Here is a 22,689-nt window from a genome sequence, read left to right as displayed (position 1 = left end):
CCTGGAATTGGCTCTGAATTGACTTGGCCCTGGCCAGAACGTCACAGAAGGCGGGGCCCACAATGTGCAACTAGACATCTACTGGGCGAGAATTCTAGATCGAAAAACGTTTTTCGAGGATCAACAGGAACTGAACTCCACCTGAAACATGTGTACGTTTGATTCTGAAACAGGCTGCCCCGTCTAGACGCATTGTGATGTGTCCATTGTCCTAGGTACAATGAAAATTTAATCCGAGTTGATCCGAGATAGATATTTCAATTCCTAGATACTGCTCATAATAAAGCTTTATTAAGCTGAGGTACGAAATTTGAACGTGTTATCTGTCCACTGGACTATAAGGACAGTTATGGCCAAGATGACTTTGTGTGCCCCGAGAGTGGGGAGGTGATTTAACAAACCATGGGCCCAAGCTAGCGGTGCAAGGTACGGTCGGGGTACATCGCTTAACGGATTGGCCAGCGGGTGGTGCCCATTGAATTTTGCTTGGGTCCCGCCAAGACCGCAGTTCTCATTGGTGCACGTTTAATTGACACATCTCTTGAACCATGAAAACCGAGGCCAGATTGTATGGTACTCGAGCTAGTCTTGTGGGAAAGCTCTCGCTAATGAAATACATTCATTCGAGTTCCCCAGACCTTACCCTTTCCTTCATGTGAAGCCGAAGAGGCTACAAGTGGGCAACAGTATCTACTAGACAAGATAAGCTGTCCGAAGCAGCCCCGAGGAGGGCGAGTAGCCCTAGCAGGGTTACGTATACATCCACCCCCTTGAGGAATGCTCAGCACCGGATGATTGGCCAGGGCAGCGGATCCCGAAAGGTCGTGGCTCTTTACAAAAGGCAAAAAAACCCCGCTTCGCTAGTCAGTTATTTGCTTTTGTTCATTATTAGCGTCTTACGTCTGAGGTCTTTTCTCATTGGGTCGGGGAAGAAAACGGTTAAGGCACAGGGAATACTTTTCCACCGGGTTAGCGCCTGAACATTTATCGAATGCCTGACTCCGCAATTCACAAGGCAGATCAATTGCTGCCTTACCCATCGCCAATAATGTTCACTTTCCCAGGCAGCGCGAACCCAGTCCGGTCGGGAGACCGCGCCCGAGAGGTCTGCGTCGTAGGAGCTGGTGTAAGCGGACTTCGAGCGGCCGAGCTACTTGCCGCCGCAGGATTGAGTGTGACAGTTCTCGAGGCTCGAGACCGCATTGGAGGTCGAGTACATCAGAGTTCTCAACTTGGTCTGCCAATTGATCTTGGCGCCAGTTGGATCCATGGGACCCAGAATAACCCCTTCGTGGCTCTTGCCGAGGAGGCAGAGGCCACGACCGTAAGTTGTGCTGCCGTGTCCTCGGTCTGTGGCGCGGATGGGGACTGGCTCAGCCATAACACAGCAACGGCCTACTACGAGGAAGTATGGGAGATCCTAGAGATGGCCATGGCACATAGTAGGCAGAATTCCACCTCAATTTCGGATTCATCTAGTATGATGGGGTTCTTCCGTAAGGAAGTCAGGACCAGAAGCCCGAGGGCCGAGGATCCAGTGACCTATGAGGCATTGATGTTGCAAATAGTTGAGATGTGGGGGGCTTTCATGGGCGACGAATGCGAAAACCAGAGCCTCAAAAATATGTGGTTGGATGCTGGTTTAGAAGGAAGTAGGGCTGCTATAGTTTATGCCATCATTTTTGAGCCGCTGGTATTAACAAATGGTCTAGATAACTTATTCGTGGCCTCGACTTTCAAGGAGATACTGCATAATCTATTCCTTCCGGTCGCAAACAAGGCGACGGTGCGACTCGGGTGCGAGGTGACTCGGATCGCAAATGGCCCGCATGGGGTTTCCATCGAAGCTGGAGATGGCTTCCGATATGTCTTCGATGATGTCGTCGTGACGGCGCCGTTGGGCTGGCTGAAGCGTAACGAGACAGTGTTCTCGCCACCTCTGACACCAGCCCTATCGACCGCGATCTCCAGCATCGGATACGGAAATCTTGAAAAAGTTTTCATCCGGTTTCCTCGGGCATTTTGGGAGACTCGGGTATCCGGGCAAGACGCTTTTCGCGGAGTTGAATCCCGCCGGACCGAAGGCCCATCCTTCCCAATTGAATCGCTTTTTCTCCGTCCTCATTATGCCGCCAAGATAAATCCCAAAAAGTGGCGAACTGAAATCGTATCTTTTTCAGGCCTACCTGAAAGATTATCCCAGCCTATCATCATGTTCTTCGTTTATGGGGCGTGGGCCAATCACATCACTAAACTTGTCCGCAAACTGAAGCAGAATTCAGATGAATATTTCAAACACCTTGACGAGCACTTCCAGCCCTATTATTCTCGATTACCCAATTACAACTCCGCCTCTGCTGACTGTAAGCCGTTGGAATATTTGTCGACCGATTGGCAAAATGACGATCACGCAGGTAACGGATCATTTGCCAATCTACCAGTGGGCTCTGGAAATTGTGCACAGCATTTCCAGGTGCTTCGAGAGGGCATGGGAAAAGATCGGGGCATCTGGTTTGCCGGGGAGCACACGTCACCTCTAGGCGGACTTGGAACTGTCACAGGTGCATACTGGAGTGGAGAGGAGGTTGCCAAAAGTGTGGCGCGCCGACATGGGATCAAAATAGCTATTTAGACTGCTACACATGCGCAACACTAAATCCGGGGCATTATTGGCTCAACCTTTCCAAGATTACTCCTGAAAAGGAGTTGCATGTAGCGGCAGGATACCATATCTGATGCTAATTTGCAGCCAATCAAGATGGTCCCTTTCGACCTTCTCTTAATGAAGCTTATGAACAAGAGATCATGTGCACCAACTAGATCTGAATCGAACGTCCTCTAAAGCATAATCCCCCTTCTGAATTTCTAAAGTAATTACAAAAACTGCTTCCCTTTACAATCCACCTTCTTGAATAATTTGCTCTTTCCCCTCAGCCAAGGGCCATAAATTCTGAAAGCGAACGGTATTGGTATCATGATACCGGCTAAAGACCCAAGTAGAGTGCAGGCCCATTGAACTCCCATATTGGCGAACATTTGTTTTGAGAAAAGAGGGAACCCCGCCGCAACTGACGAACGAAGGATGATATTCGCAGCCACTGTGGACGCCGCTCTGTTTCACCAAATCAGTTTTCAACCCATATTAGTTTCAAATTATGTTCCTGGGGGACTTACAGCGGCAAGTAAGCATCGACCAGGTAGTTGAAACATGGCAAAAAGACGCACAGGACCCCGAACCCAATGAAACCTCCGGCAACGGTTGGAGCAGCCCAGTGGATTGCTGGCGTAAAACCTGTCCATCCAAACCTATTACAAGAGAGAAGTAATTAGTCAGGAGTCTCTGCCAGATTAGAATGGTCTATCCCACCAGAATATACCGATTGTAAATATCGGGGCCCCGAGTAGCGCTGGGCGGAGACGCCATTCAGGAACCGGGACATTCTTATTTTCCACCAGTTTCTTGGTATAGCTTGCATGCTGAGATAAAATGAAGCTGCAGGCAATTACCTGACCGACAATCAAACCTATGAATGGAAGACCGCTGACTCCTGGTCTCATACCGTAGATATTCTCGAAAACGTAGGGGTAAGCTTCAAGAAGCGCATAGACCAGGCCATAGATAAAAGACATGTACATCGACACAAGGAGGATGATCGGCTCTGTAACCAACATCCTCAAAGGGCGGATGAAGAACTTTTCTATCAGCTCCTTTGGGTCGACCTCAAGTCGTTCTTGTTTCGCATGAATGCCCCAATTGTTAGTCTCCCGGCGAAGTTTGGCGGCCTTCTCTACGAGAAGACAAGGCACATATGTTTCTCGTAAGAAAAAAACCGAGAGAGCCCCGTTGACCAGACTAAGAATTGCCGGGATATACAGAGTCCATCTCCAACCTAGGTAGCTAGACGCAATAAAACCACCTGTGAATGGAGCGCAGAATGGTCCCACGAAGACAGTCAAAGCGTACAGTGATATGGCCATCCCGCGGTATTTGTTATTGAAAATATCCGACAATACACCAGGTACAACAGTAAGCTGGCTTGCGCCGCAGGTTCCGGCAAAGAAGCGGCATATGATCAGTGTCTGGATGTCCTTTGCAACCGCAGATGCAATGGTGAAGATCCCTCCACCCAACAAAGCAATTGTCAGAGGCCATTTTCGTCCACGGAGCTCGGATGCAGGAGCCCATATTACCGGCCCGCATGCAAACCCAAGAACATATAGTGTAGTTCCCAGTGTTAAGACTTCTACTCCAACTCCAAATTCCTTGCTGGCACTCTCGATGCCTGGGGCGAAGACCGCGCTGGTAAAGGACACGATGAAGGTGCCGCTGCAAACAAGAATGGAAGTAAAAAGTCTGGGTGAGATAGAATGTTAGCATATCAAGAAGCATGAATAATGTAGAAGCTGCGATCGTACTTGATTAAAGAGTCCCAGTTGAAAGGGTGGTTTGGGTCTTCAGGGCCGTCAAACTCAACAACATAATCCTTGGGATCAGGTAGTGGCTGCGGAATGGGCCTGCCCCTGCCCATATTCAAGGTCATTTTTCCATTCATATGAAGCTGTATTGAAGCCTGAAAACTCTACAGGCTGATAGGTGCCAGATAATAGAGCTTGCACAACTTTGATGGGGTAAAAAAGGTGTCTAAAGTGAAGCCGAATCAGGTTCTGCACATGATAACATCGAAAGAGATAGAAATTAAATTAATTTTCGAGCCCTCATAAATTGAAGGCGAAATCTCAGGACCGAGAGGAAGGCATGTCTTTCGACACCTGTTGGTTTAAAAATGCGGGTGGGTATACGGCTTTTGCGGCAATGGCGGACTGGAGTTTGCGGACCATTCCCGCTTTTTAGCCGCGGCTGCTCTGTCCATAATTTGCGTCCCATTCCATCACAGTAGTTCAGGGACTAATTGAATCAAAGCGCTAATCATTTTCATATCGAAAATTGTGCTAATTTTCGTTTATCATGAGACAAAAACTTATAGAGCAACAAAAGCAAAATGGGGCCATCGTTCTTCGCCATCATATAGGATTGCTCAAAAAGGAACTATCAATCACGTCAACATTTAGAAATTGATCCAGATCAATTCTTTGTAGCCCCGGTAGATCAGCGACCAGCGCTCCAAGCCAAGAATATTCCTCAGAGTTCGGGTCTAACTGTGGTGGAGTATCTTGCATTGGCTGTTCGTTAACACTCAGTGCTTCCCCAAATATTGCTATATCCTCTTTTCTACGTTGTTGATGCAGCATAACGAGCAGATATGCGGCGCTGCAAGCTTCTCTCATTGTTTCGGTATCGTATGTGGAAGCAACCAATTTCAGAGTCTGCATGGCCTCGGGAAGCATCGCAAGAGAAGAGCGCGTGTCCATCACAAGAAGAACACATATAATGTGGAATGGCACATTAGCAACCTGATGCCAGGGCGAGCAGTCTTCAATCATACTCCGAGCACAGCCGAGACTTTTCTTCAACAGTCGTAAAGCTTTCTCTGCGAGATCCGAGGTGACATCGAGGTTCTGGATATGGATTCTTCGGAGTATGCAGAGTACGAGGTTGCATTGTGCCATGACTGATGGTGGCTGGGTGTGGCTTCCATCGAGCAGATCAGACAGCGTAGATGTGAGATCCGTTTCGTCCTTTGCCATGCCCGGATCTAAACTAACCGATACTGGTAGAAGCCCCAGGACTTCGGCGGTATAATCGCCAGGTTTGGGGGATGGTAAGGATGGCAAGTCATTCTTTTGAAATGAAACTCGAGATAGCCCTAGATCAAATGAGGTCCATACGTTCAAATGGTGCGCAACTCCAACCAGTCGCCGTTGAATTTCTGGCTCACATTGTGCGCTAGGAGGGAGAACCGAAAGCGACTCGGGATGAAGTCCGGATGCCTCCACAAGATGCATCAAAGTGGAACTGGCTATCCAGGTCGAATGTGGCGAGTCGGTCATTCGAAGGTAAATGGATCGCAGGGCCCATCCTGTAAGCAGATCTATAGATGGGGACCCATTCAGTTGGTACATATCCAAAGTGATACGAGCCAGGTGAACAAGGTGTAGCTCTATGATTGTGGCATTCCGCTGAGAGAAAAGGCATCCCAAAGCAGCGACGCCAGCGAGTACGCTGTCATAGATTTTGGGTACGAGCGATAATTGCCAACGCAAGTTCAGTCGCTCAAAATAAAGACGGCGATCGATGAAACCATAGCAAGGGTCCACTTTATCAAAGTAGGTCTCAGCCAGAGATTTCATGTGCTCGAATGAGGTAATCTCAATGATTTGTGGTGAAGACGTTGAATGATATTGCGATCCCTGTCTTGCGCCGATATTCCATCCAAAAAGGCTAAGCTTCGGCGCCTTGGCTGGATCAATCTTGAGGCCAAGCTTCCTGACGAAGGCCGCTCCGGAATTAGCCTCTAGACGCCGAACCAATCTGCCTGTATCTGAATCAGTTGCATTCAGTCCAGTGCTAGGTTGTAGCGGGGGTATCGACGTCGGTTGATGGTCGGGCGTCGTGTTCGTGGTTGCCCGGGACTTCCTGTGGCGAGCCTCATAGTAACACTCATAGCCCCATTCCGTGCACGTAATGCACGGATCACCCCCGTCACACTTACGCTTACGCTCCCGGCAGGGCTTGCAGGCTAAGCGAGAGCGTTTCCGTTTCAAGGCCTGCATAATGGGCCGGTTGCTCTCGAAAAACTGGCAAACCAGGGAGTTAGGAGATGGAAGTAGCGGGTGTTGCGGCAAAAAGTGGAGTTCAATTCGAGCGGATATTGCGGGCCCGCTTACTTCATTCATGCTTCGCGCTTCATCTCATACCTCGGCCCTCCATTCTGAGATACCCTTCATATGCTAGCCTGCATTTGAATCAAATAACGAATCTGCTTCTTGCAACTATCCACTCTCAGTACCCGACTATTCTCCAGTGTTACACCATGGCTGCCAAGTTACTTTCCCGCTATGCGTGGGCATCCAGCCCATTTATTGTGGGAGCCCCAATGCGCGTTATGTCCGGCCCGTCATTAGCTCTAGCGATTTCCCACGCTGGCGGACTGGGATTCATCGGGCCCAATGTCAAAACTCAGGATACAGAAACTGACCTCAAGCAAGTAGCAGAGCTGCTGGAAAAAACGAGTGCTTCATCGGTTCCCTTCAAAGGCGTGCCATCCACCAGTTGGCTGCTTCCAGTCGGCGTCGGATTTCAGCTATGGAGCGATGACATCAATACAGCGGTCGCCGCTATTCAGAAATTCAAACCGTGCGCTGCCTGGTTATATGCACCAAAAAAGAGCCCGACAGAGTTCGATGACTGGTCCAGCAGGATCCGACAAGTGTCACCCGAAACTCAGATATGGATTCAGATTGGTACCATCGCAGAGGCAAAACAACTGCTGTTGAATTCCGAGAAACCGGATGTGGTTGTTGTCCAAGGCTCGGAATCTGGTGGCCACGGTCGGGCCAAGGACGGGATGGGCATCATGTCATTGTTTCCGGAAGTGGCAGACGAAATGGCACGCAGTCATATTCCTCTACTAGCAGCTGGAGGAATTGCCGATGGTCGGGGAGTCGCTGCTGTACTATGTCTGGGAGCTTCGGGTGCGGTGATGGGGACTCGATTCCTAGCTGCCCACGAGGCACGTATTAGCCAGGGATACCAAAATGAGATAATACGGGCCTCCAATGGTGCAGTCAATACGACACGGACCTTACTTTACAACCATCTTCGAGGAACTTTTGGCTGGCCTGTCGAATACAGTCCCAGGACGATCATTAACAAGTCTTTTTTAGAGTACCAAGCAGGAAAACCCTTTGAAGACCTGAAGAAACTGCATGATGAAGCTCTCAAGAAGGGGGACTTGGGTTGGGGATCCAGCGGTCGGCTTGCAACATATGCAGGTGCTTCTGTCGGTCTTATTCACAATATATCAGGAGCAGGAGATATTGTCCAAGATGTCCAAAAGGAGGCCTTGGAGAGAATTCAATCATTAGGAACAAGATAATCTGACTAGATGGATCCCATCTCATATGTCGGTCATGTGTGATATCTCATAATAAGGCTTTCCAGCACTTAGTTCATTACCTTGGCAGCTGTAAATGGATCAATGATTTTCCAGAGCCAAGCACACGCGTCCTCTTCACTCATGAGCGAAAGATTGTCATGTGAGAAAATCTTTTCTCCACAAAAGTAAGCTAAACTAAGTATTTTCAACATAGAACACCGGCTTTTGCTTTTTGCAAAACATAATTACAACCTTCTCAGATGAGGTAGTCACTGCAAGCAGTACTCTGTCATTCTTATACGTTTTCAGTTTATTGTGAGAGCAGTCGCTCTTTGATACAGGTAAGACAAAATTAAGTTGGGCTTTTGAGGATATATCAATCTACAATTGAATGCGTACTCTGTGCATGACAGCAACAATATTTGTAATTCCATTATTGGTAGGAAGAAAAGAGGACACTCAGCAGAGTGGAGAAAAAGGAAGGTCTACCAGCCTTGCAATATCCGTCTATGATATGTTCAAGTGCTAGTGACAAAGTATATAACAACAGAGATCCACCAAGAATATACTAGTTGCCCACAATACTAGGGGTTTAGTTGGAAGAGAGGGTAACAGCGCAGACCTTCTCGCCCTTGATGTCTTGGCAGGTCAGGTTCTCGGAGCCATCACAGTCAGCGTCAGTCTCGCACTTGTTGTAGTTCTGCTTATATTTAGCCCTTTATTTCCTTAATGTGATAGAAACTGGCTTTGGACTTACAAGAGAGCGCTTCTGGTCGGGAAGAGCACAGGTGTTGTCCTGGTTGCAAACGAGACCCTTAACACAGTCACCGGTAACCTGGCAAGTCTGGTTCACCAGAGACTTGGTGTTCTTGAGGAGATAAAGATAATGGTTAGTTGCTTTTCCAAAGTCCTCATTCTTTAAAGTCACTCACATCGCGTTTATCCTTGGCAGCAATGCAGGTGTCCTTTTCACAAACCAGTCCCTTCACACAGTCACCGGTAGTGTGGCATTGCTGGCCAAGTGAAGCGTCAGGGCTAGAGCTCTTTTGCTATATTTGTCTTAGACTTAATCATCACACAGTTCAAGATTGAAAGATACTCACGGCGCGCTTGTTCTTGGGAGCAAGGCAAACATCTTTCTCACACATGAGTCCCTTGACACAATCACTAGAGCCTTGGCATTGCTGGCCCAGTTGGGATTTGCCAGCCTATTCACACAAGAATGAACTCTTAGTTTCATTTAGTCTTACCAGGTTTCCATGAACTTACGTCACGCTTATTCTTAGGAGCAATGCAGTTGTTGTCCTGGCCGCAGACAAGGCCCTTTACACAGTCACCAGTGATCTGGCAAATTTGACCAAGCTCAGAAAGAGTCTTTATATTGCAAAGAGTTAGCCTAGCTGATACTGAAATTCATATTCTCCGGCAAGGAAGCTTACATTGCGCTTGTTCTTGGGGGCAATGCAGATTTCTTGTTCGCAAACAAGACCCTTCACACAGTCACCAGTGGCCTTGCAAGCCTGGTTCAGGTGGGCAAGGATATCTCTCTTGTTCTGGGAAGGAGAGCAGACATCTTTCACACAGAGGAGATTCTTCACGCAGTCTCCATCGGCGTGGCAGGCCTGGCCCAGCTGGGCCAGGGAAGCTTCACGGGTCATCTTGTTGACAATGCAGCTGCCGGCATTGTTGCAGCTTTCGTTGGGCTTGCAATCGGTGTCAACCTTGCAGGTGGCTCCAGGAGCGGGTTTTGCGGGAGAAGCCATAGCAAGGCCAGCAAGCATGGCAGAAACAATAAAAGTGGTCTTCATTTTAGCGGCTGAAGGGGATGATGGAGGTAAAGAGCGAAGTGTAAAATTGGTAGGTGAATGAGATAGTTAAATATAAGAGAATGTGTGATTGATGATTTCTGGATAGAGTGGAATGATGCACCCTTTTATGCCATATCTTCGGGCACCCTTATAGATCTACTTCAAGGAATTTGAGCTTGGGTATATCATTGCCCCTTTCTGAATGGCTATTCCGTGCCGCGCGTTGTATGAACTTTGGTCTGGAATCAGATATGATGATGTTACGCGTGTACAGGGCTCTCCTACGTACCATTGAAAGTCTCATGTGGAGATGTTCTCTGTTCTTCAGTGGATGCCATTCTCTAGCCCACTCATATAGGCTTCTCAAGAGGCCAGTCTCATTCAGTGAGTTGATTATCAAGGAGAATGTGATCACGAAGTATATTTTTTTTATCATAATAATCAATCGCAACTCAACCAGTGCATCATAGGCTAGTCTTTCCCCTTTATAAGAGATTTTTGATTCCGTGAATACAACATGTTGAACCTGAAGGTTCTTCCCCGTTCCACCAACATAATGTGCAGCGCATCCACAGAAGTTACATAGAGCAACGCCACTCCCGGATCTATGGAGAAATTATGGGGCTCTGTGATCTGGGGAACTACATCATAGCTCATTCACCCTTTTGAAGTCTTTTGCTTGCCAGAGCTTAATTTAGAACTAAACGATCGTCGCCAAGAATCGGGCTGATACTCCACATGGCCACGAATCCAGATAATTCGACATTGACATACTCATTCTGTGCCCCAGAGGATCCACAATGTATTCGTCCACCGCGGTACGTAAGCTGATTCATTCGTTCGGTTGGCTGGCGTTTCGTCGGAGCCCTGAAGCTGATCGTCGCTCCTACACGCGGCCCCGGATCCTCTCTCCTCCCGCTGATATCGAGGCCACCCTCAATTATGAACTAAAGAGCCAGTTATACGGACAAAATGCAGTTACTTTTACAACAAAAGCATCTCACAGGTGATCGGCGATTGCGTTTAAAGGACCACTTTGCGGAGATACGGTTGGAAGATATTTACGTGTACAGGTACCCCACACTGAGCCATTGGATAACCCATCAACCCCCTGAAGTGCGCTGGGTGTTCTCGACCAGAATCTACTCTAAAATTTCGATTGCTACGTGTTTCAGGCATCTTTGTATGAGGATCGACGACATCTCGCTGAAGGAGGCTTTTATTTTCAACTAGATGTCGAACTTTGGAATTACCGGCAGGCAACAATGATTTTTACAAATTATCAAGAGATGGAGATTTCTGTAATGATGGGAGTTTCATGGAAAATAGTTAATATTACATTAGAGACTGGTTATCGTAATCCTATCCCGGCCCAGAGCACCTCCAGGTCCCGTCTTTGCTCAAGTTGTACCAAATATCTCCATCATCCATGCATCATCAAAAGTATTCACCGGCAAAATTGCAGGAATTGTTTGGTTTGCATTATCATAGCCGCTGCCGATCTCATTTGTTGGCAAGCTCGGGTACCATATTTCCATAAGTTTCGGTTCCCAGTTCTGTTTGAGTGTTTGAACCATTTTCGCCCCCTTCTCAAAAATAGACCACTGTGGCCTTGGAGAATGGGTGTGGATTTCGAGACATCCTTTGATATGGAACGCCATCCTGTCAAGGTATTCGAGAATGTTCGCAGTGTTTCGGACAAGAATTCTGTCCCAGGCAGGATCATCTAAAATAGAAAGCCTGAACAAGTTCACAACGGCCCGAGAAAACTGGAAGAAGGCAGGGAAGGGAATTGCCATATATCTTTCTACCGGCACCGTAAGCCAAAGGTCGAGCCATGACTTTGCTGAGTGGAGAGATGCATAAAGACTTTCCAGTCTATGCAGCTCAGGTGAATTAGGGGAAGAACTATCTCGAAGCGCTGGTTCGTGGATCATCGACTCTGCATCGCAAAGATAGAAATTAATATATTCTATTTTTATATGATCAGCAAGGTTCGTGTTCAGATCTAACATCAGGAAGGCATATGCTTACTGTCTTGTCTCAAGTACTCGGGAATATCATTCTTGACAGATTCCAGCTGGGATTGAAAAGCCTTGGTGTAGAACAATGGAGGCGTATGATTGCCAGCGTCACGTTGCAGGTGGTATATTTTGTCTATGACCAAATGAATCTTGACGATGACAACCAATCGCTCATCTTCGGGGCTTTCTTTGGCCTCCATTAGAATAGCAAGGCTTTCTTCCAGGTGTGAATTCCATCTCAAGGCGTCTATTTTGAACATATTGATTGCAATACTAAGAAAGTGATTAGCTGGGCTTCATTTGAAGTATTAGAGGCCAATTTTTCATTACCTGGATGTAAGCACAAAGCAGCCAAGGGCAGCTCGCCGCTCTTCCATACTCCTTGCTGTCGAAATATTTGGTCTCAATCCAACGGCACATTTGTAAGCCTGCATAGTTGTAAGATCTTTGGGTGGTGCCTTATCAATCCCCAATTCGCAAACAAGCCCCATCACTACATGGCCATAAAAATTAAGAAACGGCTTTCGGGAGTAGGTGGTCCTGGTATTATCTGTAAGCCTATATATATAGTAACGAAGGGGAGAGTGAGTTCTCTATAGTTAATAGCCCCTCCGGAGGGTCCATTTAGTCAACTTACCATGAGATGAAGGTCATTAGGCCAAGCAGGAGATCTAAGCTGGGCTCGACTTCAATAAACAACTTTTGCTGGATAATCTCGGTGATATTACTAAAATGTGATTCATTCAGAATATTACCTGGAGTCGTCACGGTCATCATGCACAACCAAAAAAAAGGCTTTTCTTGGCGTAGCTGCTGCGAAGTCATGTGTAAGGGTATATGAATAAATGGCAAGTATTTCATGTTTTCGTTACGGAAAAAGCTGGTCGTTTTTTCTGCTATATCCGCAGTAACAGGAAGTGAAGAGCAGAGCTCTTCTACTGAGTGGACCCTAGGTGAAGGTGCTGTTGTTGGGGGGGACGGTATGCCAGCCGAAGTACCGCTAGTTGTCGATGCCCCAGCTAGATTTGAGAGAGCGGCTTGCCTCGCCTCCGAGGATGTAGAGTCCCAATCAGCAGGAAGGGAGGATTGGTTGCCAGTGGTCTGAAGGAGAGATACAAGGCTATCAAGCTTTGCTTCAAGCTGAGCTGTTCGTGAAGCAGTGGAACGAGCATTTCGCTTTCGCACTGTTGGCGACGGTCGGCATTCCTTCTTCAGCCGCTGGCATCTACAAATCGTTAATCTAGTAAATTTTGGAGCCTTCGCTGGGCAACTCACCTTTCGCATTTATTGCCGCATGCAAGCAAGATACATTTACTCTTAGCACGAGAGCAGTTGGTGCATGCTCGGCCGTATGGTGCAGGAGTTCCACCATGGATTTGGCTGGTTTCCATGATCCCGATATCCGATCGGCGTTAGCGGGAAGTGTATGGCGACATCCAACACGGGGCCAGTTGATGAGGGAAACCCCTAGAGGATTTGGCGCCACTAGGGATTCGCTAGATGATAAGGCCAATGCCGACAGGAGAAAATAATCTGAGAAAATCCTTGTGTCTGGGGGTGAAAGTCATGAAAGGTGGATTTGATCGGGGTTAGGAGTGCGAAATCCGGTCAAGCCACAGAGAGGATCTGACTAATCGAGTGTCGCGGCTCTAACTCACTTGGGAAATTAGTTCGGAGAATAGACAGTTTATGATGGGACATTCCAACGGTTACTACAGGGCTATGGGCTCTACATGGCTTCTCGATGACAAAACAGATATCCTCAATATTGATTTATGTGCGGCAACCTCAAGAAAATCCCCTTAATAAGGGGGGAGGAAAGATTTAATAGTTCCATTTTCCGAAGTGCCGAACCAACCATAGAGTAATGATATTACAGTGTGATAATCATCTGTTGGCATCGGACTTCGGGATTCAGAGTCTCCGGTTACCGCTCCATCAAAAATCAGCCATAGCAGCATTGACCCACGCAACTGCAGGTATAATCCTTTGAGGCTTTCGTATTCATCGGGCGGAGTTATTGCGGATTTAATTTTCTGCCTTTATAGACCAGGGTCATTCTCTCTTAAAATGTGGGCTAGGGCGCAAATTTCTCATTAGATATCCATTATAGGCACCTTTCCATTTCCATTCGATAATCTTCCCTCGACTTTCAAGCGCAATGGGTGAAAACAGCCCCAATATAGTCAAGCCTTTTGAGACCGAAGCTGCTTGTCAGGAATCAGAATGCCAAGAAGTAGCTAAAGAGCTTCGCTCGGTATCTAACTCATCCACAGATGTGCAAAATGAGAGCATGGAAAAAGTTACAGAGGCCACAAATGACGAAGAGCGAAAATATTTGACTGGACTCAAGCTTGTGATGGTGGTAGTAGCAGTCACTTTGGTTTGTTTTTTGGTGTTACTAGATACCTCTATCATCGCTACTGTGAGTCCACTCCAGGTTTGTCCTTAATAACAATCAACGCTAATGCTTTGTAGGCTCTTCCGGTCATTACCACTCACTTTCACTCACTTGAAGATCTGGGATGGTATGGAAGCTCATACCAAATTGCCAGGTAGGTCATTCGAGTGTCCAGTCAATATGCTTGATAATAATAAATCATCTAGCGCATGTTTACAGCCCCTCACAGGTAGAGTCTATACAAATTTTCGCACCAAGGTATGACTCTTTGAGAAAATCTTGAATGGGTCAAATCTCTAAGCAAATCAGTGGACTTTCCTGGTTTTCTTCTTTGTTTTTGAATTAGGATCACTCCTTTGCGGCATTGCAACATCCTCCAAGATGTTAATTATTGCTCGTGCCATCGCTGGACTAGGCTCCTCTGGATTGATGAATGGTTCTCTAACTATCATCGCATCCTCAGTTCCCCTTCATAAGTCTCCATGTAAGAAAATAAAATCATCCAATGAAGATTTTTTCTAACAAGTGTATTTTAGCCCTGATTGGGATGATGATGGGATGTAAGTAGTCTGCTACCTATTGATCCTCTGTGGTGTTGCTAAGCATCTTATTAGTTTGCCAACTTGGTATTGTTTTGGGTCCTCTTTTAGGGGGTGCTTTCACAGAATACGCATCTTGGAGATGGTGTATGTACCCTATTATCGAATCTTTTGAGGCTGGTTCTCTAACCGATTATCACCATGAAGGCTTTTATATCAATCTTCCCATCGGAGCACTGGTCGCAGTCCTCTTGATATTCATTGAAATTCCCGATCAGGGTAGCAAACCTTCTATCAAATCAGCAGCCAATACAATCACTCACAACCTCGATCTCATCGGCTTTGTGCTCTTTGCACCTGCAGCAATCCAACTCTTGCTTGCACTAGAGTATGGCCAAAACGAGTTTCCTTGGAACAGTGCAACAGTCATCGGTCTTTTCTGCGGCTCAGGTGCCACCTTGATCGTTTTTCTACTTTGGGAATACCGAATGGGAGACCGAGCCATGATCCCTCTATCGATGCTTGCAAAGAGAACTGTCTGGTCAAGCTGTGTTGTGATGTTCTGTATCTTCGCCATGGTCCTCAGCGCTGCCTATTACCTCCCTGTCTACTTCCAGGCAATCAAAGACGAATCACCGATGATGAGCGGTGTTTACTTACTCCCCAGCATCTTGGCACAATTGGCGTTTGCAGTAGCTTCGGGGGCTCTCAGTAAGTTATTTTGGCTCATAGCAAAGTTTCCATATATACTGACGGAACGATTAGTTGGAAAGATGGGATACTATATGCCATGGACAATTGCTTGTGGAATTCTTTCGTCGATTGGCAGCGGTCTCTTATCAACACTTACAGTACGCACATCCACCGGCAAGTGGGTTGGGTATCAAATACTTTTAGGAGCTGGGCGAGGCGCAGGCTTTCAAACAGTAAGTGTCTTATTTTTATTTTCTACATTCAATATTACTCTATAGCTGACTTTACTTTTCTTTTCCAATTCAGCCCATCATCGCTATTCAGAACTCATTGCCAACTACGCAGGTCTCAGTGGGAATGTCTATTCTCATGTTTTTCCAAACGCTCTCTGGTGCAATTTTTCTCTGCGCTGCTGATCTGATCTTTTCATCTGGCCTTGAATCCTTGATTCCAAAAGAAGCGCCTAATGTCAATCCACAAACTGTCATTTCTGCGGGTGCTACCGGTATTCGCAATGTCGTATCAAGTGAAGATTTGCCTGGGGTGCTTAAGGCCTATGCACAAAGTATAGATCACGTCTTCTATATGTGTGCCGCTCTCGGATGCCTTTGTCTGATATTTTCTTTTGGTATGGGCTGGAAAGATATCCGGAAGAAAGAGCCGACACCAGAACAGGCATAATTTTCGATTCATGGCAACACCGCGCTTATTGCATCTAGAAGAATGGGGCGTACAACCATAAACAATATCAGAATATCCCATAGAATATTAATGAAATCTCCTCTCAATAATCATTACGATTCATATGTCTGAAGACCTAATGTAGCTTCCAGCCTGTTCGAACCACGGACAAGCAGAGTAAATGGACAAGTTGGGCATTTTCAAAGACAGGGCTCCTCTTTGAGAAATATAGTAGTCAATGAAGGAGTATTGAAATCATTTGCAGGACATAGTTTCTACGATTTTAGGTATGTATCATCAGCCTGTCGGTGACTTTGATCATCCATGTGCTGTAACCTCACCAGACCTTGGCTTCCTCAAATCCAGTCAACTATTGTTCCCTGCGACGACCTTTCAGCACCAAGATATCTTGAAGACAATAAATAAACTCATAAAATATTATCAAATGGATTGTGTCACACCAACATACCCATCGAGAAGCCCTGCCTCCACAGATCACGCCACCTGTCCTGCCTTCGTAGCCACTCCCATCACTTTGATCTAAGTTGCAGTCGTCAATGGGTACTACGCAAGCCAACCTAGGTTAGATCTTACAGAGATAGTCTACGATCTCGGAAACAGCACATGTCATCACTTCATAGTGTGTATTTTTGTCCAGTTAAATAGACGTCCCAATGCCGCAGCGCCACACCCGAGCAAACGGGTCAGGCGCAGAGCCTGCTCACAAGCACTCGTCCAGATCCAGCCAGAACATACAAAGTCCACTCCAGCCCAACCTTAGACCAAGACAGGCCCAGAATACAATTCGACATCCCATGCTAACCTATCCTTGTCGCCCGGTACAACAGAACCCCTCAAGCGACTCTCAGGACGTCTACCCCTCCGAACCCGCCAAGACGATCAGCTGGGTAGGCTAATCTACTGCTCGGTCTGGAAGTAGTTGAGGAGGACGGAGCGCTCCTGGGACTCCTCACCCCAATCCTTGACAACGACGCAAGAGCAGTTGACGACCTTGCGAGCGTTGCCCTCACGGTCGAGAGTGCCTATAACAAGAAAGACACATTAGCAAACGCATTCACCAGAGCGCAAGGGGGAAAAAGAGAGAATCAAACTTACAGAGACCGACCCACTCGCCGAGCATCTTGCCATCGGGGACCTTGATGAGAGGGATCTTGTGCTCGGAGCACAGAGCGACGACGAGCTTCTTGTAGGCCTCCTCCTCGCAGCCCTCGTTGAGGACACACATGTGAGCCTCGCGGCGGTCGAGGGCCTTGGCAGCCTCACGCAGACCACGGGCAAGACCGTCGTGGATCAGGGAGATGCGGAGAACACCCTTCAGAGCGTCGAGGACGGACATCTGGCCGGAGCCAGCGTCAGCGGAAACCTCGACCTCATCGGCGGCAACGGGGGGGTTGGACTGGGTCTCTTCTCCGTCCGACTAGATCAAAGGTGGGATGTTAGCGGGGTTGTGTGCTATTCCGAGCGTACTTTCGAGTCCCTGGCGATCATGACAGTGGCAGTAGCAAAGGCGGGACAAGAAGACTGTGTATGAAGACCTCCGGGGGGTGAGTATCCTCAATTCAAGCTGAGGAGGACTCAGGTTGGCAGGACGGCGAGGTTGCGAGGGCATTGTCCATTATTCCGTCGCCGGCGAGTATTCATTCCACTGCCTGGGCTCGTCCGCGCCATGCCATGTGCCATTGTCGAAGCCACAGAGTGCAGGATGGGTGCCAAACGTACCATTTTGTTGTTTAGGTATGTTCGAAATTAAATGTCGAATGTTCCTCGAAGAGTGAAGTTTTGAGTGATAAGAGATTGGGTGGGAGCCGGGAAATTTTTGGTGGAGATTTTGACCACTTTCGGCTGTGTGTGCCCTACGCTTATGTCACGTCACGTGATTGGTCCCGCCACCAGCATTGGCCTTCCCGAATTAGGCAATGCTCATCACTCTACTTGATCAAGAGGTACTTTTGACTATGTCAACTAGCGGTCAGGATGCCATTAAACCGGGGCATGCCGAGCCGGTCAGATATTGGATGTCACAAAAGCACAAGGCAGAATAATAAATGAATAAGATTCGTTACACGAACGCAAGAGGTATCATAATCGTACAATCAGAGTCCGCCTGTACACCACCCGCTGGAAGTCTGCCAGTTGCGCCGGGACCTAAATAGCGAAAGACTGGAAAGGAAGACATAGAGAGAAGACAAAAGGTAGGCTAGAAGTATGTACCGGGCCGAGGATAGCCATGGCCGTGACCGTTAAGAACCCCAGCGCCATTCGTTTCCGTAGCAAAGGATCCCGGGGCGTGTCCGTTAACCTGATGGAAGGCACCCGTCATCATGCCAGGCCCAGGCCCTGCAGAGGGTTCTGGGTCGATATGCATGCTCATAAACTCAAGGTCAAGGCCGTTAAGATGCGAAATATGGGGGACGAGATCCATGAAATCAGAAAGCTGTGGAATATCAGTTAGCAATCAGGTCCGAATGGATGATGTTCTCTAAAAAAAAATCCGATAGAACTTACTCTGACCCAGAACACATGCTCCATCTCAAAATACTTGGGGCGTGTCTCGCAATCCAGCTGCATGATATCTCCAAAGGACGCATTTTGGCACTTGGGGTCATCAGTGTAAACCAACATGCGACGCGTGCACCGCCAGAGATTCATACGCTGAGTCGCGGTCGCCTTGCGTTTCTCCCAGCTGGCATCTGTAGAAAGGCACGTCAGAAAAAGGTCAAAAGTTGGGCCATGGATCAGAGGAATCATACATTGAGAGAGTGTGAGGTCGTTGGTAGCCAGCAAGGGCGCAACCAAGTAGTTCGGGATCCATTTCTCGTCCGCCGCATCAACGGCGCAATTAGGCTCCAGTTGTCGAGTGACTGCAGTAACCAGAGGCATGAAGTTTTTGAGCCAGGCATGACTCTTCGCGTGAGGGTCCTGGGCACCAACGAAATTGGCCGAAGCGCGGAGCCGACCAGGAAGAGCATCACGGCGACGCTGCTCTTGTGCCTCCTGGTCACGACGCAATTTCATAACACGTGCTCGCTCCATCTCGATCCGCTTTTGGCGTTCTTCCTCGGCTTGTTTGGCACGGCGTTGCTCGGCTTCCTTACGTTTCCGCTCTTCTTCGAGCTTCCGTTCCTCTTCCTCGGCCTTCTCACGGGCAATACGGGCAACCCGCTCTTCCTCCTCTTTAGCAAGACGATCGCGTTCAGCTTCTGCCTCGCGCCGTTTCTCTTCCGCGACGCGAGCTTCTTCGGCCTTCTTTTCCTCGGCTTTCTTTGCCTCGGCTTGTCGACGTTTTTCGGCCTCGATTTCGGCACGTTTCTCGTCGGATGGCACTTCCGGAACAGAGTTTGGGGTGGGCTCTTGGGGCTCGGCTTTCACGTCTCCGTTTCTCTTCACAGATTCGTTGTTAGTCGAATGCTGAGAGGAAGAGTGTGCCTTTTTGGATGGCTCGACAGGTTTCCGAGGGGCAACGTCGGGACCTTTCGAAGTGTCCTTTTCCTCGTGGGGTCGGCGAGGGTGAGGTTTGTCACCATCAGGTTCGTCAGTCTTCCGAGAACTGCCGTTTGGTGTTGTGGAAGACTTCTCCTCGGTCAGAACACGTCGCTTCTTCTTCCGGGACTCAGGTGATAATCGATCGCTATCCGCGCCGCGTGAACGGGATCGCTCGGGTGACGTGTCGGTACGGATGCGTTTCAGGGATGAAATTGAATCAAGCGCGCTGTCGCGTGATTTGGGAGCTTCGTCGCGGCCGGAGTGAGAGTCGGATGAAAGAAGACTGGGTCGTCGATCACCTTCTTGAGGGCGACGACCAGCGATAAGACGCCTTTTTCGGACCTCGTCAATTCTATTCACGCCGCTTGATTCACTGCCTCTCCGAGCCGAAGGGACAGCTTTAAGTTTTCGGGCATCAAGACGGCCAGAATCGTGGTCAGAACTAGGAAGCGCGGAATCATTTGGCTCTCGAGATGGTTTTGGACGAGAACTTGTGGTGCCAGATTTTTCCTTCTCTTTCTCTTTCTCACGCTCCTTCTCTTTTTCGCGACGCTTCTCCTTTGAGAGCTCAATGTCTTTTGGTAAACGTTGGCGATTGGCGTTCGGGCTAGTGTCATGCAACTTCTTGGGACGAGCCACGGGAGACGATGATTCCCGACGAGCGGTTCGCTTCTCATCCTTGTCTTTACCACGAGCCCGACGAGGCGATGACAGATCCTTGCGCGCTTTACCTGAACCAGAGTAGTTCTCGTAGGCCTTCTTCAAGATATCATATTCTTCCTCCCAATTCTCACCCTGCCGAGCACGAGAAATTTCGTAATAGGTTTTGTCTTCAAATAGGCGGCGGGTAGGGTTGAATCCTGGTTGGCCCAGGATCAGTTGAATATTTTCGATGCGACCTCGTCCGATGGCAGCGAGCATGGGAGTATTGTAGCCGGGCTTGTGACCAGATCCCCTTAATGGGTTGGGGTCCGCATCAGCGTCGCCAATGGCGTACATGAGAGAGAGGACGTCGAAATGGCCGCCCTTCGCTGCGGCGATCAAGGAAGCATTGTCGGCCTTTTGCAATATATTCAAAATGCTCACCACGCCTTGTTCATCGCCCTTGGCGGCAAACTCACGGAGGTTCTCCGATGTTGGTTGGGTCCACAAGAGATCGTTCCGTGTGACCTCGCTTCGACCGGTCTTGCGGCGCCCTGTGGTGCTCGCCATAGGTGGAGGGCTGCGCGAAGGACTTGCCACTGACGCTCGTCGTGACAAGGGAGTTCTGTTTTCCGGTCCAGCCTGCTCCTCGGATCGTCGACCGGGTCGCGAGTTGGCCTTGGCATCGGCGATCGCCTTTCGGATATCATCATACTCATCGTCCTTGAGGTCAGAGGGCACTAACTCATATGGTTCATCACCAGAGGCATTGACGGTGCGAGGATTGGCACCTGCTTCTAGCAGGAGTTTAACGACGTCGACATTTCCATTTTCGACGGCATCAATCAGAGGGGTGTCTTTGTCGATGTTTTTGGTGTTGATCTCACATCCAGCCTCCAGCAAGAATTTGACGATCGGGGCTTCTCCATTAAGTGCTGCAATCTGCAACGGCGTGTTGCCAGCATTGTCGGGCACGTTCAAATCTTCGGGGCGTTCGCCATGGCGCTGAACCACCTGGTCGTATTTCCGGTCGGCACAGGCCCGAGCCAGCGGAGTGCGACCACTCTTATCGCGTAACTTCTTAGGACCAATTTGTTTGGCTGGGGATGCGGACGCGCCCACGCCAGAGCCAAGTTTCCGGAGGTGAGCGCTAGGAAGAGGGGAGCCACTGGTAGATGAGGAGGTTGATTGGCGGTCCTCCGAGGTTTGGCGCTGGAAACCAGTCAACAGAGGCGCCGGAACCTTCTTCTTCGAGGGAAAGTGAGACCCGGAGGCGGATCGCTGATGGGAGGGGCGACTCGGGGAGACAGATCGAGTGGTCGAGGACGGTCGAGGAAAGCGGTGGTTGAGAGATTTCGGGTCACGTAGGGCGGGATGGGACGTCGAGTCCCGGCGACGTTCTCGTTTCTCATCAACGCTGTCGCTAAAGCTTCGCTTCCGATGATTGCGCGGTCGTTCACCATCGTGACCACCATTCTCATCCCTAACACCTTGCATGACCGAGGGCACATCGTCTACAACCTCCCATTTGACAGGCGACGCGGGGGGAAGAGGTTTGTCCGAGTCGTCTACTACCTCCCATTTGAGCGACGGGGGGGAGCCCGCTCTCTCCGACGGACTCGGCGACCGGGAGCTGCGTGGGCCGGGGATGCCATCGATACGTGGCTTCTTTCGGTGGTGAAGGGTTCCATCGACGCCATCAATGCCATCGATCGGGTGGCGAGTGGGATCATGCCGAATGTGTTTTCTCTTCTTCTCGGGAGAGAGCGACTCCCGACCGGACTGGATAATGGTCTCTGCTTCGGAGTCAGCCTTGGGGCTGGGGGTCCTTGCTCCTCCTCCTCCTCCTCCTCCTCCTCCTCGTCGTCGTCATTCTCCCGATCCACGTTCACGTTCGGTCGCTGTGGTCCATCGCTCCCTCGTCGAGGGGAGGCCTGTTTCTCAGTCTTCTCGGATAGCGAAGGGCCCGAAGCGTCCTGCGCGTCCGTCTTCACTGCCGCGAGAGCATGGGCGCCGACATCCAGCGCAGCGGGTAAGGACACTGCCTCGACATCACTCATAGCGATAGCACTCGATAAGAGAGGATTCTGCTCGTCATTTTGGGAGGAACGCGACAGGCCTAGATGACCGTGGTCGGCAGCGCCCAGCGGTGGTGCACAGACGCTGGATCCCGGCCAAAAAAACAATTCCAAGTCGACGGAGATGCCGAGGAGAGACGAGACCCTTTTTTTTGGTTTTCCAAATCTTCTGTTTTGGGAGTGGGAAGCACGGACTCAAAAGACGAGTTTGCGGGAGGAGGGCGAGATCGAGAGTGTGGGCGAACAGGAGAGCAGAGCCCTATATAATTAAAGAGGCGGGGGAGGGGGAGGGAGAAAGTGCGTTGGGATGGAAGGAAACGGA

The 22,689-nt window shown here is 49.0% G+C and overlaps 9 protein-coding genes across 9 annotated transcripts; 3 read left to right on the top strand and 6 right to left on the bottom strand.

Annotated features, from left to right (window-relative positions):
• Positions 1-1,048: 1,048 nt before the first annotated feature.
• Positions 1,049-2,632, top strand: N7462_007149 (flavin monoamine oxidase family protein; the record flags this gene model as incomplete). The annotated part of the gene is made up of 1 exon (XM_057078867.1): positions 1,049-2,632. The coding sequence occupies one exon, from the start codon at positions 1,049-1,051 to the stop codon at positions 2,630-2,632; it is 1,584 nt and encodes a 527-aa protein (XP_056931537.1).
• A 242-nt stretch (positions 2,633-2,874) lies between these two features.
• N7462_007148 (MFS transporter) lies at positions 2,875-4,541 on the bottom strand (the record flags this gene model as incomplete). Its single annotated transcript, XM_057078866.1, has 4 exons — positions 2,875-3,112; positions 3,175-3,306; positions 3,368-4,354; positions 4,417-4,541. The coding sequence occupies 4 exons, from the start codon at positions 4,539-4,541 to the stop codon at positions 2,875-2,877; spliced, it is 1,482 nt and encodes a 493-aa protein (XP_056931536.1).
• Positions 4,542-5,022: 481 nt separating this feature from the next.
• Positions 5,023-6,672, bottom strand: N7462_007147 (uncharacterized protein; the record flags this gene model as incomplete). Its single annotated transcript, XM_057078865.1, has 1 exon — positions 5,023-6,672. One exon carries the CDS (start codon positions 6,670-6,672, stop codon positions 5,023-5,025), a length of 1,650 nt encoding a protein of 549 aa, XP_056931535.1.
• A 260-nt stretch (positions 6,673-6,932) lies between these two features.
• Positions 6,933-7,997, top strand: N7462_007146 (nitronate monooxygenase; the record flags this gene model as incomplete). The annotated part of the gene is made up of 1 exon (XM_057078864.1): positions 6,933-7,997. One exon carries the CDS (start codon positions 6,933-6,935, stop codon positions 7,995-7,997), a length of 1,065 nt encoding a protein of 354 aa, XP_056931534.1.
• Positions 7,998-8,589: 592 nt separating this feature from the next.
• On the bottom strand, positions 8,590-9,805 carry N7462_007145 (uncharacterized protein; the record flags this gene model as incomplete). Its single annotated transcript, XM_057078863.1, has 6 exons — positions 8,590-8,697; positions 8,755-8,865; positions 8,930-9,046; positions 9,101-9,205; positions 9,267-9,371; positions 9,437-9,805. The coding sequence occupies 6 exons, from the start codon at positions 9,803-9,805 to the stop codon at positions 8,590-8,592; spliced, it is 915 nt and encodes a 304-aa protein (XP_056931533.1).
• Positions 9,806-11,205: 1,400 nt separating this feature from the next.
• N7462_007144 (fungal specific transcription factor domain-containing protein) lies at positions 11,206-13,053 on the bottom strand (the record flags this gene model as incomplete). The annotated part of the gene is made up of 5 exons (XM_057078862.1): positions 11,206-11,777; positions 11,840-12,102; positions 12,160-12,369; positions 12,467-12,584; positions 12,828-13,053. Coding segments are annotated over 5 exons (1,389 nt in total), but the record flags the coding sequence as incomplete, so codon positions are not given.
• A 937-nt stretch (positions 13,054-13,990) lies between these two features.
• On the top strand, positions 13,991-16,143 carry N7462_007143 (MDR family MFS transporter; the record flags this gene model as incomplete). Its single annotated transcript, XM_057078861.1, has 8 exons — positions 13,991-14,254; positions 14,308-14,384; positions 14,437-14,488; positions 14,540-14,714; positions 14,767-14,790; positions 14,845-15,480; positions 15,535-15,695; positions 15,769-16,143. The coding sequence occupies 8 exons, from the start codon at positions 13,991-13,993 to the stop codon at positions 16,141-16,143; spliced, it is 1,764 nt and encodes a 587-aa protein (XP_056931531.1).
• Positions 16,144-17,061: 918 nt separating this feature from the next.
• N7462_007142 (40S ribosomal protein eS12) lies at positions 17,062-17,886 on the bottom strand (the record flags this gene model as incomplete). Its single annotated transcript, XM_057078860.1, has 3 exons — positions 17,062-17,186; positions 17,260-17,581; positions 17,884-17,886. The coding sequence occupies 3 exons, from the start codon at positions 17,884-17,886 to the stop codon at positions 17,062-17,064; spliced, it is 450 nt and encodes a 149-aa protein (XP_056931530.1).
• A 475-nt stretch (positions 17,887-18,361) lies between these two features.
• On the bottom strand, positions 18,362-22,349 carry N7462_007141 (putative histone deacetylase complex subunit (Hos4); the record flags this gene model as incomplete). The annotated part of the gene is made up of 3 exons (XM_057078859.1): positions 18,362-18,598; positions 18,670-22,101; positions 22,176-22,349. 3 exons carry the CDS (start codon positions 22,347-22,349, stop codon positions 18,362-18,364), a joined length of 3,843 nt encoding a protein of 1,280 aa, XP_056931529.1.
• Between the last annotated feature and the right edge of the window lie 340 nt (positions 22,350-22,689).

This window comes from Penicillium macrosclerotiorum, assembly GCF_028827735.1.
Source record: "Penicillium macrosclerotiorum strain IBT 26536 chromosome Unknown utg000007l_segment0_segment0, whole genome shotgun sequence".
NCBI classification, from domain to species: domain Eukaryota; kingdom Fungi; phylum Ascomycota; class Eurotiomycetes; order Eurotiales; family Aspergillaceae; genus Penicillium; species Penicillium macrosclerotiorum.
This window is presented reverse-complemented; position numbering and strand designations above follow the sequence as displayed.